We start from the raw sequence: 14,795 nt of genomic DNA on the forward strand, positions 1-14,795 counted from the left end.
ACACAAAAGTCTCCAAAACAAGATGGATTTCAAAGTGCAACCATAGAGCTGAACAAGGCACAAGAATAATCGTATCAGAGCTCACCCACAAAGTTTATGATTCTGAACTGCAGCAAATCCTTCAGCACTTTCCTATTTTTTAAGTTAAAATTTAATTTTTTAAAAATTTATTTGAGAGGTAGAAAAACAGACGGAGGAAGAGTGCTCCCATCTGCTGACTCACTTCCCACATGCCCACAATGGCTGAGGCAGGGCCAGGTTAAATCCGGGGGCCAGGAGCTCAGTCAAGATCTCCCACTTGGGTGGCAGGTATCCAACGACTTGAGCCATCAGTTGCTGCCCCCCAGGGTCCACACCACCAGGCAGCTGAGGTCAGAGGCAAGAGCCGGGAAGCCAACTCAGGCACTTCAACATGGGAAACAAGCAAAACAAGCATCTTTACCACTAGGCCAACCGCCCACTCCATCAGTTCCTTAATCTCAACGTGACTTGGAATGATCTGGCTGACGTTGCCCTATTCAGGCTGCCTGTGGATCTCCTTCCTTTATACTCAAATATTAACCATGATCCAAGGTCAGTGCTGGCATTCACCCACTAGGGCTTTCCGCTTTCACAAGATCACAGGATCTCTTATCCTTCTCCAGGCTCCTAAAGAGTTTGTTTTTGGCAAAGCACAACATAAAACATATTATTACTTATAATACTTACACTTATTATGTAAAGTTTTATAATATTTTTCTGGATGGCTCATTACTTTTTTCTTTGATAGATACATGTTGGCTAAGTGTATGAATTCCATAAAAGTATCAAATATTGCAATGTTCCTATAAAACCAATACCAAGAGTGGGCATTTGCCCTAGTGGTTAATGTACCAGTGAAGATGCCCACATCCCATATTGGAGTTCCTTGGTTTGATACCCACCTTTGGCTCCTGACTCCAGCCTCCTAGCAATAGACTCTGGGAGGCAGCAGTGATGGCTCAAGTAATTGGGTCCCTGCCTCCCACAATGGACACCTAAATTAAATTCCTAGCTCCTAGCTCCCAGCTCCCAGCTCTGGCTGTTGTGGGGATTTGGGGAATCAACCAACAGTGGGAGCTCTCTCTGCGTGTGTGTGTCTTTCTGTTTCTCAAAACAAAGAAAGCAAAGGAAAACAAAAATACAAAATTATTGAGTTAAGGGAGCTTTCCCATGCTTCAGGAGGAAACACCTACATTAAACTGAGTAAAACAAGCTGATCCTTAGAAACTGAAGCTCAATAGGCTAACGTTAGAAATCAAGGTCTTTGCTGGAATAAGAACAAACTGGGTGTAAAAGAGGATGATAGTTGCCTGTGAGTTCACAGAAAATCATGAACAAATCCATGTCTAATTAAAACAAATTCAGTCTCCAGATTTAGATATATTACTAACTAGAGCACAGTTTATCATCTCCCTCCAGCTCTTTAAAATTGGCCTCCATAAAAGATTGCAAAGTATTAGTGAATTAAAGAGAAGAACAAATATGTAATCATATCTACTTTGCTCAAGCATATAAAAAAGTTAAATTTTTTTCTATCACAAGATGATCTCATTTAGTAGCAATCCCAAGTCTGTCCTATAAAGTAAAAAGAAATTCAAATGGCAACTTTATTTGCTGTGATGAATCCTGCCAGTGTCCACTGAGATAAAACAAACAGTGGTTTTGTTTCTGTTACCAATAGGAATTAAAACAGAATACAAGCAGGAAAGAAATAAAGCTGCAAGCATATTTTTAATTTGGTATGCTCTGAATCAGGACAGGACAGAAACAAACAACAGATTAAAATTTTTAAGGCTATTTCAATATGCAAGCACATGTCTGTTTAGAAACTTCATCAAGAAGGAAAAAGAAATTTCAAACACTTCAGAAAAGTGTGTATGAAAAAGAAGCTTTAACAGAATAATTACTGAGAACATCATATCATACTACCAAAGTTGCTCAAGAAAATTATTAGAACTAAAATTGTGAAAGTAGGATCACTTTTTACACTGGCTTAATTTAATAAACCTAAGCCACACGAAGGTAACTATTTTCCTTCATTCTTCCCATTTTTATGGATTTTCAAAGTCCAGTACATTGATTGGATTGGGAGAACCATCTTCATCAACATAATGCAAAAAATAATAGAAATAAAAGAGGTTGAAAAGAGGGATGTTACTAGGAAGAATATGTCATTTTGCAGTCAGAAAAGAAATCCCTTTTCCATATTTTCCCATGGATCAGAGCGAGCATCTTGGAGAGTGTCATCAACAGATGCAAGGTGGGAAGCTTCATTAAGGAAAGAATCAGAAGGATATCTTCACAGAGAGCAATCACTGAAGTTTTGCAAGAGACATGCGAGGGTAGCTTAACATTTGAAATGGTTCAAAATATGTCATTAGTTGAATAGTAAGAATGTCTATCATCTCTTCAGCACCACCCCTACATATCTCAGAGTCTCCAGTTCCTCAGTCACAAAACTGGAATAATAATCCCCACTAAGTTATTTTGAATAGTAAGTGAGATAGACTATGTAAAGTCATTGTAGGTTCCAGACAGAAGGGTAGAATAGAAAAAAAAATGTGCTTTTTATTTTCATGTGTCATGGCTGATGCAATCCAGACTTAAATAAATGTGACTGTGAGAGCCAAATAATAATCTAACACATCTAATCAAAATTAGAGATCTCATTTTCAAGAAAACAGCTAAATGGCTGCCTACAGTATTCTAAAGCAGTGGTTCTAAACTTGTAAGTGTGCATAACAAAGAGTTAGGACCTATTAAAAATCCCAAAGGTTCTGAGGCTGCTGGTCTGAAGTGGGTCCTAAGAATAGAGTTCTTTTTGCAGACAACAGAGGTATTTCAGATAGTTGTGGTCAGCAGAAAATGCTTTGAAAAACATTGCTCTAAAAGAGATATTCTAGGGGCAGGTATTTGGCATATAGGTTAAGACACCTCTCAGAACATCTGCATCACATGTCAGGGTGTCAGGGTTCAGGTACCAGCTCAGCTCCCAATTCCAGCTTCCTGTGAATGCATCCCTGGGAGGAAATAGGAGATGGGTCAAGTGCTTGGGTCCCTGCCACCCACATGGGAAACCCAGATTGAGTTCTAGGCTCCTGGCTTTGGCATGGCTCAGCCATGGTTGGTGCAGGCATTGAGGAAATGAAACATCAAATGAGAGATCTTTCTATCTGTATCTGTGTGTTTCTTGATAACTTAAATAAGAGAAAATTAAATGTGATCTATATGTGTTTTAAAAGATATTTAGGATAAATCAGCTATTGCTGACACTTGAAATTATCAGTGAATAAATCAGTATAATGGTGGGAGGATACAGAGAGACCAATGTAGAAAGAGAATCACAAAAACAGGTTGTAAGGGGTTTTTCCACTCAAAAAAAAAAAAATTTCCATCATCCCTGACAGATGGTCATTTTAAATACCTTCAGTGAAAGGGAATTGCTGTCTTCAGGCAACACATGCTATTTTGGGTTATAAATTGATGCTTTTTTAAAAAGGGCAAATTGTAAGTTATCTGGGAAACTGAAGAAGTGAGGCTATTATTCAGTATGAATTATGCATGAAAGCCTTTTTAGACTTGATTCCACTGGATAAGGTATCAACTTTAAAATTCAAAGCTAATTTGACTACAAGACTATTTGAACATCCAAATGTTGGGTCTGCTACCTGACTGCACTGAAAGGGTGTATTTCTCATGGCTCCCACAAAAATAAACCCTTTAACATGTCTCTCATTCACATTTCTATGATGCAACACTTCAGTGACAGACCTGACTCCACTTTCATCTCAGTACTTCAGCAGTGACAAGTCAACAGCAAGAAAAATACATGTGACTAGGGCCCGTGCTGCGGCATAGTAGGCTAAGCTGATGGCTGTGGTGCCCACATCCCATATGGACACCGATTCATGTCCCGGCTGCTTCTCTTCTGATCCAGCTCTCTACTATGGCCTGGGAAAGCAGTGGAAGGTGGCCCAAATGCTTGGGCCCCTGCACCCATGTGGGAGACCAGCAAGAAACTCCTGGCTCCTGGTTTCGGATCAGTCCAGCTCTGGACATTTTGGCCCTCTGCGGAGTGAACCAGCAGATTACAGACCTCTCTCTCTGTCTCTCCCCACCTCTGTCTGAAACTCTGCTTTTCAAATAAATAAATAAATAAAATATTTAAAAAAATATATGCAGGGCCGGTGCTGTGGCACAGTGGGTTAAAGCCCTGGCCTGAGGTGCCAGCATCCCATATTGGCACTGGTTCTAGTTCTGGCTGCTCCACTTCCAATCCAGCTCTCTGCTATGGCCTGGGAAGGCAGTGAAAGATGGCCCAAGTCTTTGGGGATACCTGAACTCCCAACTTCAGATCAGCACAGCTCTGGCCATTGCAGGCATTTAGGGAGTGAACCAGGAGATGGAAGACCTCTGTCTCTACCTCTCTCTGTAACTCTTTCAAATAAATAAAAACAAAAAATCCTAGAAAAAATATATGCAACCAAAATATTTTGAAATACTTGGGAATACTTTTAGGATCCAGATGAAAGCATCTTCAATGAATATAAGGTTTCCTATAAAGTCCTTTTATCTTGCTAATCTGTTGAAAACAATGCTTCTATTTTCTCTGTATATAGTTATTTCATCAAATGGAGAAAAATTATTAAGCCATTTATTTGTTTACTGGTTTTAGAAGAACTCATAAGAGGCTGGCATTGTGACACAGCAGGTTAAGTTGCAACTGCAGCACCAGCATCCGATATTGGAGCATTAGTACAAATCCCAGCTGCTCTGCTTTTGATTCAGCTCTCTGCTAATGTGCCCGGGAAGGCAGCAGAGGGTGGTCCAACTACTTGGGTCCCTGCCACCAATGTGGGAGACCCAGATGAAGTTCCTGGCTCCTGGCTTTGGCTTAGTCCAGCTCTGGCCATTGCAACCATTTAGGGAGTGACCCAACAGATGGAAGAACTCTCTCCTCCTGTAACTGCCTTTCAAGTAAATAAATCTTCAAAGAAAAAAAAAAAAGATGAAAGGACAGAATCATATATTTTAAAGAACCAAAAGGCACTCATAAAGTCTAGTAGTGTCAGATGGCTGTCTCGTGTGATTGACGCTTGAACATTTCCATTTTCATTTATGTAAATAATCAAAGGCTTCTGTTGCTCTTCTGGCACCAATTCACTTCCATGTTATTTGTATAAAATTGGAAAATGTGCGGAGCTGCACATTAGTATAGTCTTGGATTACTTTAACCCAATTTGCCAAAATATTGTGAGGAATAGGAGGTTTTTATGGAATTCTCTGAAATTTAAGGTAGGCTCAAACTGTGCTACAGTAAGAACATTCACATAACCCCCAGTGCTGCCTTGTAGCCCAAGATTCCAGTTTAGAATTAGAGGCACCCATTTTTCTCTTCTCTCCTGAACTACCACTAGATTCTCAAACTTGATTCTGTACCTTGAGCAATATTTGTTTGCATGACATTATTATGCCCTAAGAAAATTTATTTTGTTGAAGTTTCAGATGAATAAAGTTTCTCTGAATAGCTTAGCAATGCTACTATCCACAATTTATTCTCCTCAGACACACAAGAGCATCCAATAATAAACAAATCTCCCTCTCTCCAAAGATATCTTTGTGTTCAAGCTTGAAAAAGAGAAAGGCAGACATTGACATCAGGAGCTGGCCTGGTACTATCAGCGGGGCCTTGACATTCTCCTAAGGAGCATAAGCAACTTCAGAGAGCATCAACATCAGACAAGCCCACTCTGTGACCATGATGGAGCAAAAAAGAGCAACAGCATCCCTCTCTTATCATGTCTGAACACAGGCAAAACATGGACATTCTCCGAGGTACAAGATACCAAACATTCCCCCTCTTTGTGCTAAAGGAGACATTGCTGTGTCTTTAAGTGGCACTCAAATCTGCCCCACTACCTAGGTGATTTTACTCGAACATACAATCATAGAAATTCCCCTGCTTTTTTAGGGGGACTTCATCCAGAGTGAACTATCACTCTTTTTTTTGGTAAAGATTTATTTATTTACTTGAAAGTCAGAGTTACACAGAGAGAGAAGGAAAGGCAGAGAGAGAGAGAGAGAGAGAGAAAGAGAGAGAAAGAGAGAGAGAGAGAGAGAGGTCTTCCAACCTCTGGTTCACTCCCCAAATGGCTGCAACGGCCGAAGCTACATCGATCCGAAGCCAGGAGCCAGGAGCTTCTTCCAGGTCTCCCATATGGGTGCAGGGGCCCAAGGACTTGGGCCATCTTCTACTGCTTTCCCAGGTCATAGTGGAGAGCTGGATAGGAAGAGGAGCAGCCAGGACTCAAACCGGCGCCCACATGGGATGTTGGCATTGCAGGCAGTGGCTTTACCCACTGTGCCACAGCGCTAGCCCCTGAACTGTCACTTGCTAAGATTCTCCTCCAAACTACTCAACCAAAGTCCATATCCAGTTTGTTCTTTCTGGCACCCTTTTACTGAGATGCCCCATGGTTCCTTGTGCTGTGAATCCTCCCTGACAGCAGTGAGTCATAAATCCCATGCGCTCAACCATAAGTGTGCCCCTGGTGGTCCTGGAGTGGAGGGCATTTGCAAGCTCAATTACTGAAGCCAAAAATAGATATCCTCAAGAAATGCTAAGAGAATTTCTCTCCTCAAGGTACTCACTAAAATTCTGACATATATAGTCTCCCCCTGGAGCTTATTTTCTTACATTGTAAATCTTGTGGCAAAAGACTTTGGTTGTGTCCTATAGAACTACTTTTGTGGACTCTAGAATAAACCAGTGGATTATTGCCCATCTGTTATATATTTACCAGAGGTAGAGGCATGCTCTCAGGGACTATTATTCAGTGTGATAGATCCATATCCAGGCACTGTGAGTCTGGTGACCCACCCATAATCCTGGATGCTTGCACAGAATGCCAAGGTAAATTCAACATGAACCTCTAGGAGAAAAACAGACAACAGAATTCATGTGACTTTGAAGTTGCTCTAATTCCTGTTTTTTTTTTTTTATTTCCTCATCAAAGCACATTTAATGATCTGTTTCTAAGTTTTTTATTTGAGAGGAAGAGAGAGAAAGAGAGAGCTTCCATCCAGTGGTTCATCCCTCAAGTACCTTTAATAGCTGAAATTGGACCAGGCCACAATTGGAATCTGGAAATTCAATCCAATTCTCTCATGGGGGTGACAGAAATTGAGTTATTTGAGTCATCATCTCTACTGCCTTCCAAGGTCTGCATTCCCAGGAAGCTGGACTAAGGAGCCACAGCTGGACATCAAACTGCAGTATGGGATTTGAGTGTCCCAAGGGGCATCTCAATCATCAGGCCAAACATCTGCCTCAGGGGTCTAATGATTAAGCATAAAATGCTAAGGTCCACACTGTGCAAAATGATGTGCGACAAAAGTCTAAAAGTTTAGGGTACATTTATGTAAATTTCAAGAATTCATATAAACTAAAAAGTTTCCAGTTATAACACATAATTTTGAAAAATGACTACTAAGCTTTGCAAATTCTGTCATTTTAACCTCTCCCAAAAGTGTAACCAGAGTTTCCTTCTAAAAGGCTTATTCCATAAACAACTCCCACTTAAGACAATAGACATTAACCTCCAAGTTAATGCCATCAACTACCTATTAAATTCTGTCCAAAGAATTATATATACATTGTTTCTAATCCTCACAATATACCCAACAGTACATGCAATTAATCACATTTTACAAATGAGTACCAGAATGAGAGAAATTAAAGGAGATACTATAAGCAAACAGTAGGACTACTGAAGGGTAGAACTGATATTTAAATCCACTACATTTGACTTGACAAGCTGAGGATGTGTTTGTGTGCATGTGTGTGTTCCCACCCTAGTATATCATGTAATTAATAATTTTTCAAATGCAATTCCTTTTAGAAGAAATTACTTTGAACACTCAATATTCGGTACTTTAAAAGCTTGTTGAATATATGTCTCTGAATGTATACACCACACACACATATACAATCAAAACTCACTGCTAATTGCCATCATTTTGACTATATGTTCAGAAAAGAATTTATTCCTAAAATAAATTTATTTAAGGGAATGAAACTAAAAATACTATAGTTGTTACATAGAATGATTTCATGATCTCAGCCCATTCAAAATGCTTTCAGATCGTTTCAGTCGCATGAATATAGTATAGTGCTCAGAGCATAAGGCTCCTTCTGATATGTTTTCCACCCCTTTAGTTGTCTTAGCATATGGTTTCTCGGGCAGTACAGGGACTTCAGAGAAAAAACCAACAGGATTCTGAAATTATAATATGAATTAAAACACAGGTTCATTTTTATTTCAGTCCTTTTCCTGCCCTTGTGCTCTCTTCCTCTTCTTGTCCTTTTTTTCTTTTAATGTTGAGAAATTAGCTAACACTAATTCTGCCCTTCAGAACTAGGTGTCCAGGATGTTTAGGTAAAAAAGGACATCCTACCAATGCCCCTGTCTGCCCTGAAATACCCTTTTCCCTTTTATCAGATTGCATCACTATCTTCATGCCATTATTAAGAAATTGCCATAGGTAGGGATACTTGTTTTTATCAAATGATACAACACCATACAAAGATGCCACTCTCTTGTTTGCTGATAAGTATCAGAGGTTTCAAATTATTTATAATTTAGATTAGGAGACCTTTAGGGCAGCAGAAATCTATAATTTTGAAACACAATGCAACCTCAACCTTAGTAAAACTAAACATTTTCATACGTTCATCATTTTTGTAATCTGCTCATTCAAAATCCAACACCATCTAACACTGGGAGCCATTTACATTAGAATCATAACTAATATCCTGCCCATATTACTGCCCCAGGAAATAAATGGATTCAAGGAACATTTATTTATAAAGCATCCCTTTCAGAGGTGGGGCCCAGGAGCTTCGTGAGGCTGCAACAGTTACCAGAAGGAGTCAGACCATAAAGAAAGAAGTGCTGGCATTGGGTGGGGCTGAATAGTTTGCATCTTTTCCACTGCTTATCATTCCCAGGAAAACCAAGGGTATGGAGCTGTATGCCAGAGTAAGAGGACCTACAGACTGCTTTGTGTGCCCAACATTCCCCACCCTATAGTACCATTAGCTGTCATTGTAAGAGCTGCCACACTAATGTCTGGGACAACTGCAAAGGAGCTAAGCAAACCAAAGAAATATATGCTGTGGATCATGTTTCTCCTGGCACCAGTCTTTTCTCCTTAGGAAGAATACATTTAGCATGGAAGCAAAAGGCATTTGCTGTCTAGTTGTTTCAAGATCATCACAGAACAAATGCTTCTAGCCAAAAATCTGCCTTTTGCTTCGCAACCCACCTGCTTTCACACTCTTCCTTATAAACCCGCTCACTCCCAAAATAAAATGACTCTCTCTGCGCCCGGAGAACAGCAGAAGCATCCATCAGTGACTACAATCCTCAATAAGCCACATGCCGAACACCTTATCTCTATTCACTTCACCATGCTCTAGTCAATGTGTCCATGATGAAGCCTGCTTCCTTTACTATTCTCCAAAAGCAGCAGTCTGCACCTGCCTCTTCAAAGAGGCTCGGCACTGCTATAGTCTGTAGTTACTATGCTCCACGGTCTCCATAGCCATGCTGATATTACACACACAAGATGCACACACACACACACATTTATACATAGACATCCTTAATCCCCGCAGTTTACCTTCTTGGGTCTTTTTCTTCTCTGGCTAGTGCCGTTGAACTTCTCTCCACTGTCGCTTTTCTGAGCTGCATCTTCGTTCATCATTTTGAGCAGTTTGGAAAGAAAATCGCTCTGCCATCAAACCCTGCCGCTCGTACAGCCCACTAGCGAGTGTGCACTTACTGGAGGCAAACAGGAGGAGGAGGAGAAGGAGGGGTGGGGAAGGGGCGCGCACTGGGAGGGTAAGGATGGTGACGTTGCCATGGCAGCAGCTGCCACAACTGTTTATCTGACTGCATTGTTAAATCTGATTCAACCAATTACCATCAGAGACCAGCTACAATGAAGCAAGCCTTGAGAAAAGAATGCCAGGGACTGAAATGATCTGGGGACTCTGCTGGTTGCTTTTTGACACACCCATGCTTTGATCGGCTCTCAACTCACATACAAAACCTGCACATAATTTCTTCCTACAGGTACTTCAACACAGAACAGACACAATGCATCATGAGTAAATGATCACGTTCTTGAATGTGTATCTGAAATGAAAGAGGTACATTTCAGTTGGTTGAGAGGCTTCTTAAGGAGAAGAATTACCTACTGAGATTCTAAAGTGAATACACAAAAGTTGCCATTTTTAAGGTGTTACTGACTTAATTGCAAACTAGAATCTTTGAAAACTCCATTCAAGGCTGTAACTTCCGTCACACAGCCTGGAGAACAGCTTCCTCTGCAGCCCGGCAGCACAGACCACTCCCTCTTCTCCTCTTCCCACTGTGAGCTCTAATGGAGCACCTGTAACACTATTGCCCCACAGGCGTGGTTACAGGCTGACCAGGGATTTGTGTGTGTGTGCATGGAGATCACTGAATTTCCCAGAATAAAGTGCAATGCATGACACAGTAAAGCAGTTAATCAAGGTTTGTTAAACACATAAGAAACTCTGAGCAAAATAAATCAAGGCATTGAAATAATAATTTTAGAAAGTTTCACAAACTAATTTTCTTTTTTTTTTAACTTTTATTTAATGAATATAAATTTCCAAAGTACAGCTTATGGATTACAATGGCTTCCCCCCCATAACGTCTCTCCCACCTGCATCCCTCCCCTTTCCCACTCCCTCTCCCCTTCCATTCACATGAGGATTCATTTTCGAAACAAACTAATTTTCTTTACTGATAAATAAACCACAATCCTTGCTCTCCAGAATTCCAGAATTATTCTTGCAAAGAAAGCATGGCTTCTTTCTGTAATAAGAAACCAAATTCCATCTATTGCCTTGAGAGAGCCACAATTGTATATTTAAATCTTTTACACTGTAGATGCAACCAGAGCCCAATATGTTTCATGCAAAGGCACAGATGCACACACTACTCATCAATATTCCTAGAAAGGAGTTCAATGTACAATACACAGAACATTCAGAAGCAGAAATAGAGCTGGAATTAAACCAATAAGATAATGTATATAAACTCACTCAGAAAACTGACACCTATGAAAATGTGTTCTATTGTTAATCATATATTGCAAACACAGACAATTTCCAACTCAGCAAAGTCTACCTTAAAAATGTTTCTAGGGGACAGCACTGTGGAGCAGTGGGTTAAACCTCCACCTGTGACGCCCATATCCCATATGGGCACCTGTTTGTGTCCAGCTGCTCCTCTTCCAATCCAGCTCCATGTTGATGGCCTGGGAAAGCAGTGGAAGATGGCCCAAGTCCTTGGGCCCCTGAAGAAGCTCCTGGCTCCTGGCATCAGACCAGCTCAGCTCTGCTTTTGTGGCCATTTGGGGAATGAACCAGCAGATGGAAAATCTTTCTCTGTTTCTCTCCTTCTCTATCTCTCTGCCTCTACCTCTCTGTAACTCTGCCTTTCAAATAAATAATCTTTTAATGGATAAATAAAAAATAATAAATAAATGTCTCTTAATGAACATGATTGACGCAGTTGGGAACTAACTTTCCCATAAGACATGGCAGCAAAAATTTACCTTGCCATTGTTCTTGGCGATTGTTCTCTCACCCTTAAGGCCCTTGCCACCTTCTCCCCTAGACTCAAACCTGTCTTACTCCCTGAGTCCGCGTCTAGCGACTGCAGACTCTTCCCACCAACACATCCTCTTATAATTGCCTCAGTGATACTCTGGATACCACAGTCATGTCAAAGAGGCAATGAGCCACTCTTTGCTCAAACACTACAATAACTTCTACAGAAGCCAAACTCTCACTGTTATCAGAGCCCTCACCCAAATCCCCATGATATCCCCAAATACTCCACCATCTCCTCATCCAACCCCTCTTCATCCCTCACCTCTCCCCAGTGTGCTCCCCTTATCCAATCTTGCCTGGGAGCAGCCTCAACCTGGAAACTAGGCCTATTTATTCAGTAAATATTTATTGTACTCCTACCATGTGCCAGGAACTAAGCACAAGAGATTCATTTTCCTGACCACAGGGAAGTAATCAGGCAAATTTTTGCAATCATGGTGCTTATATTCTAACAGGGGAACTGGGTGGTAAACAAAAATGTTGGTAGTGAGTGCTATGGGAGACAGATGCTATTTTATACAAGGTGTTCAGGAACACTGTCTGGAAGTCTGAGTGAAGTGAGGGACCATGACAAGCAAGCATGTAGTAGGCAAAAGGAACTGTAGCTCAAAGGCCCTAAAGCAGGAACTTCTAAGAAAATACATTGAGGGGCCAGAGCCGTGGTGCAGTAGGTTAATCCTCTGCCTGTGGTGCCGGCATCCCATATAGGCAATGGTTCGAGTCCCAGCTGCTCCACTTCCAATCCAGCTCTCTGCAGTGGCCTGGGAAAGCAGTAGAAGATGGCCCAGGTCCTTGAGCCCCTGCAAGCATGTGGGAGATCTGGAAGAAGCTCCAGGCTCCTGGCTTCGGATCGGCCGAGCTCTAACCACTGTGCCCAATTGGAGAGTGAAACAACGGAAGGAAGATCTCTGTCTCTCCCTCTCACTATCTGTAACTCTACCTCTCAAATAAAATAAACAAAATCTTTTAAAAAAAAGAAAGAAAGAAAATACATTGAAAACATCATGATACTATAGAAAGTGAAAAAGAAGAAGCAAGGAATACATTTATGGCAGCAGGAATTACAGGAGAGAGATGCTACGAACACCTTCCAATTTCAATTGAACTCAGAGTGTATTTTTCAATCAAGTTTGGTAACCCAATTAGGAGCATAATTATTACTTTACTGTCACTTTTGCAATTTAAATAAAAAAAATGTACTTCATGTTTCAACAGTTTATAAATGAGCAATTTCTCATTGCATTTAGACAGCTTCTTGTAACAGTGATTTCTCTATCAACATCCAGATATACAGTGTGTGGCTCTAAATACTTCAGATTCAGACCTCTAACTTTGACAGTCTACTATAACTTAGCAGCTGTTTAGTGTTTACTATAGAGCATATTTGCTGCCAAAACACATACCTAAGATTGGGTCATTTATTCATTAATAAAAATTCATTTCTCATAGTTTTGGAGGCTGAAAAGTTCAAGATCAAAATGCAGACAGCTTCAGTGTCTTGGGAGCTCTCTGGTGGTGTCTTGAACCCTGTGTCCTCATAATAGAAGTACATAAGGCCAAAAAAGAAGGCCTATCTAGTTCTCTCTTAAGTGGTTACTAAGCCCATTAATGAGGGTGCTGCCCTGGTGACAATCACCTGTTAAGGTTAGGTCTCAACAGGAATCTTGGCTGGGACACAGACATAACTCATAGCAGTGTTTTTCTAGGCTATAATTTAAAACTTTATGGAATGTACTTCCTTTACAAAGTACTGCACAAATACCTTAACAGAACAACACAGGTGTAAATATCAACAATCAAAGTATAAAAAAATCTCAGCCAGAAGTCAAATTAAACAAGTATTAGCAGTGTTATGCCGAATACAATATCAGAAAGTAGATATTCATGGGGCTAGCCCTGTGGCGCAGCGGGTTAAAGTCCTGGCCTGAAGCGCCGGCACCCCATATGGGTGCCGATGGAAGACCTCTCTGTCTCTACCTATCTCTGTAACTCTGTCTTTCAAATAAATAAAATAAATCTTAAAAAAAAGAAAGTAAAAAAAAAAAAAAAGAGGACCTAAATGAAAGATCTCTGCGAGTGAGATCCCAGTGGAAAGAACAGGGCCATCAAAGAAGGAGGTACCTTTCTCTGAAGGGAGGAGAGAACTTCCACTTTGACTATGACCCTGTTTGAATAAGATCGAAATCAGCGAACTCAAAAGGCTTCCATAGCCTTGGCAACTCATGACTAGAGCCTAGGGAGATTTCTATTTATTTACTTACTTACTTACTTATTTATTTATTTATTTTTTGACAGGCAGAGTGGACAGTGAGAGAGACAGAGAGAAAGGTCTTCCTTTGCCGTTGGTTCACCCTCCAATGGCCGCCGCGGCCAGCGCGCTGCAACCGGCGCACCGCGCCAATCCGATGGCAGGAGCCAGGTGCTTATCCTGGTCTCCCATGGGGTGCAGGGCCCAAGGACTTGGGCCATCCTCCACTGCATTCCCGGGCCACAGCAGAGAGCTGGCCTGGAAAAGGGGCAACTGGGACAGAATCCGGTGCCCCGACCGGGACTAGAACCCCGTGTGCCGGCACCGCAAGGCGGAGGATTGCCTAGTGAGCTGCGGCGCCAGCCCTAGGGAGATTTCTGACGTCATAAACAAGAGTGTCAAATTGTTAAGTCAACAACAGGAGTCACTGTGTACTTACTTCTCATGTGGGATCTGTCCTTAATGTGTTGTCCAATGTGAAATAATGCTATAACTAGAACTGAAACAGTATTTTACACTTTGTGTTTCTGTGTGGGTGCAAACTGATGAAATCTTTACTTAATATATACTAAATTGATCTTCTGTATATAAATATAATTGAAAATGAATCTTGATGTGAATGGAATGGGAGAGGGAGCAGGAGATGGGAGGGGTGCAAGTGGGAGGGAAGTTATGGGGGGGAAAGCCATTGTAATCCATAAACTACTTTGGAAATTTATATTTACTAAATAAAAGTTAAAAAAAAGAAATGTCTATTTCTGAATTGAAAAAAAAAAGAAAGTAGATATTCATGTATATGGAACGAGATACTAA

General features: G+C 40.9%; 1 protein-coding gene across 27 annotated transcripts in view; it reads right to left on the minus strand.

The window, feature by feature from the left end:
* ANK2 (ankyrin 2) overlaps positions 1–14,795 on the minus strand; it is a 677,994-nt gene that overhangs the window by 337,303 nt on the left and 325,896 nt on the right. For 4 of the 27 annotated variants that reach the window (XM_070047693.1, XM_070047714.1, XM_070047701.1 and 1 more), the window contains exon 1: positions 9,706–9,892. The exons of 14 other annotated variants lie outside the window; for them this stretch is intronic. In XM_070047693.1, coding sequence (XP_069903794.1) covers positions 9,706–9,789 — 84 coding nt within the window. In that variant the 5' untranslated portion in view covers positions 9,790–9,892. Of the gene's footprint in view, positions 1–9,705; positions 9,893–14,795 lie in introns of those variants that run through there. 9 more of the 27 variants (XM_070047731.1, XM_070047730.1, XM_070047729.1 and 6 more) reach the window with 5 other exon arrangements.

This window comes from Oryctolagus cuniculus, chromosome 8 (genome assembly GCF_964237555.1).
Source record: "Oryctolagus cuniculus chromosome 8, mOryCun1.1, whole genome shotgun sequence".
In the NCBI taxonomy this organism is placed as follows: domain Eukaryota; kingdom Metazoa; phylum Chordata; class Mammalia; order Lagomorpha; family Leporidae; genus Oryctolagus; species Oryctolagus cuniculus.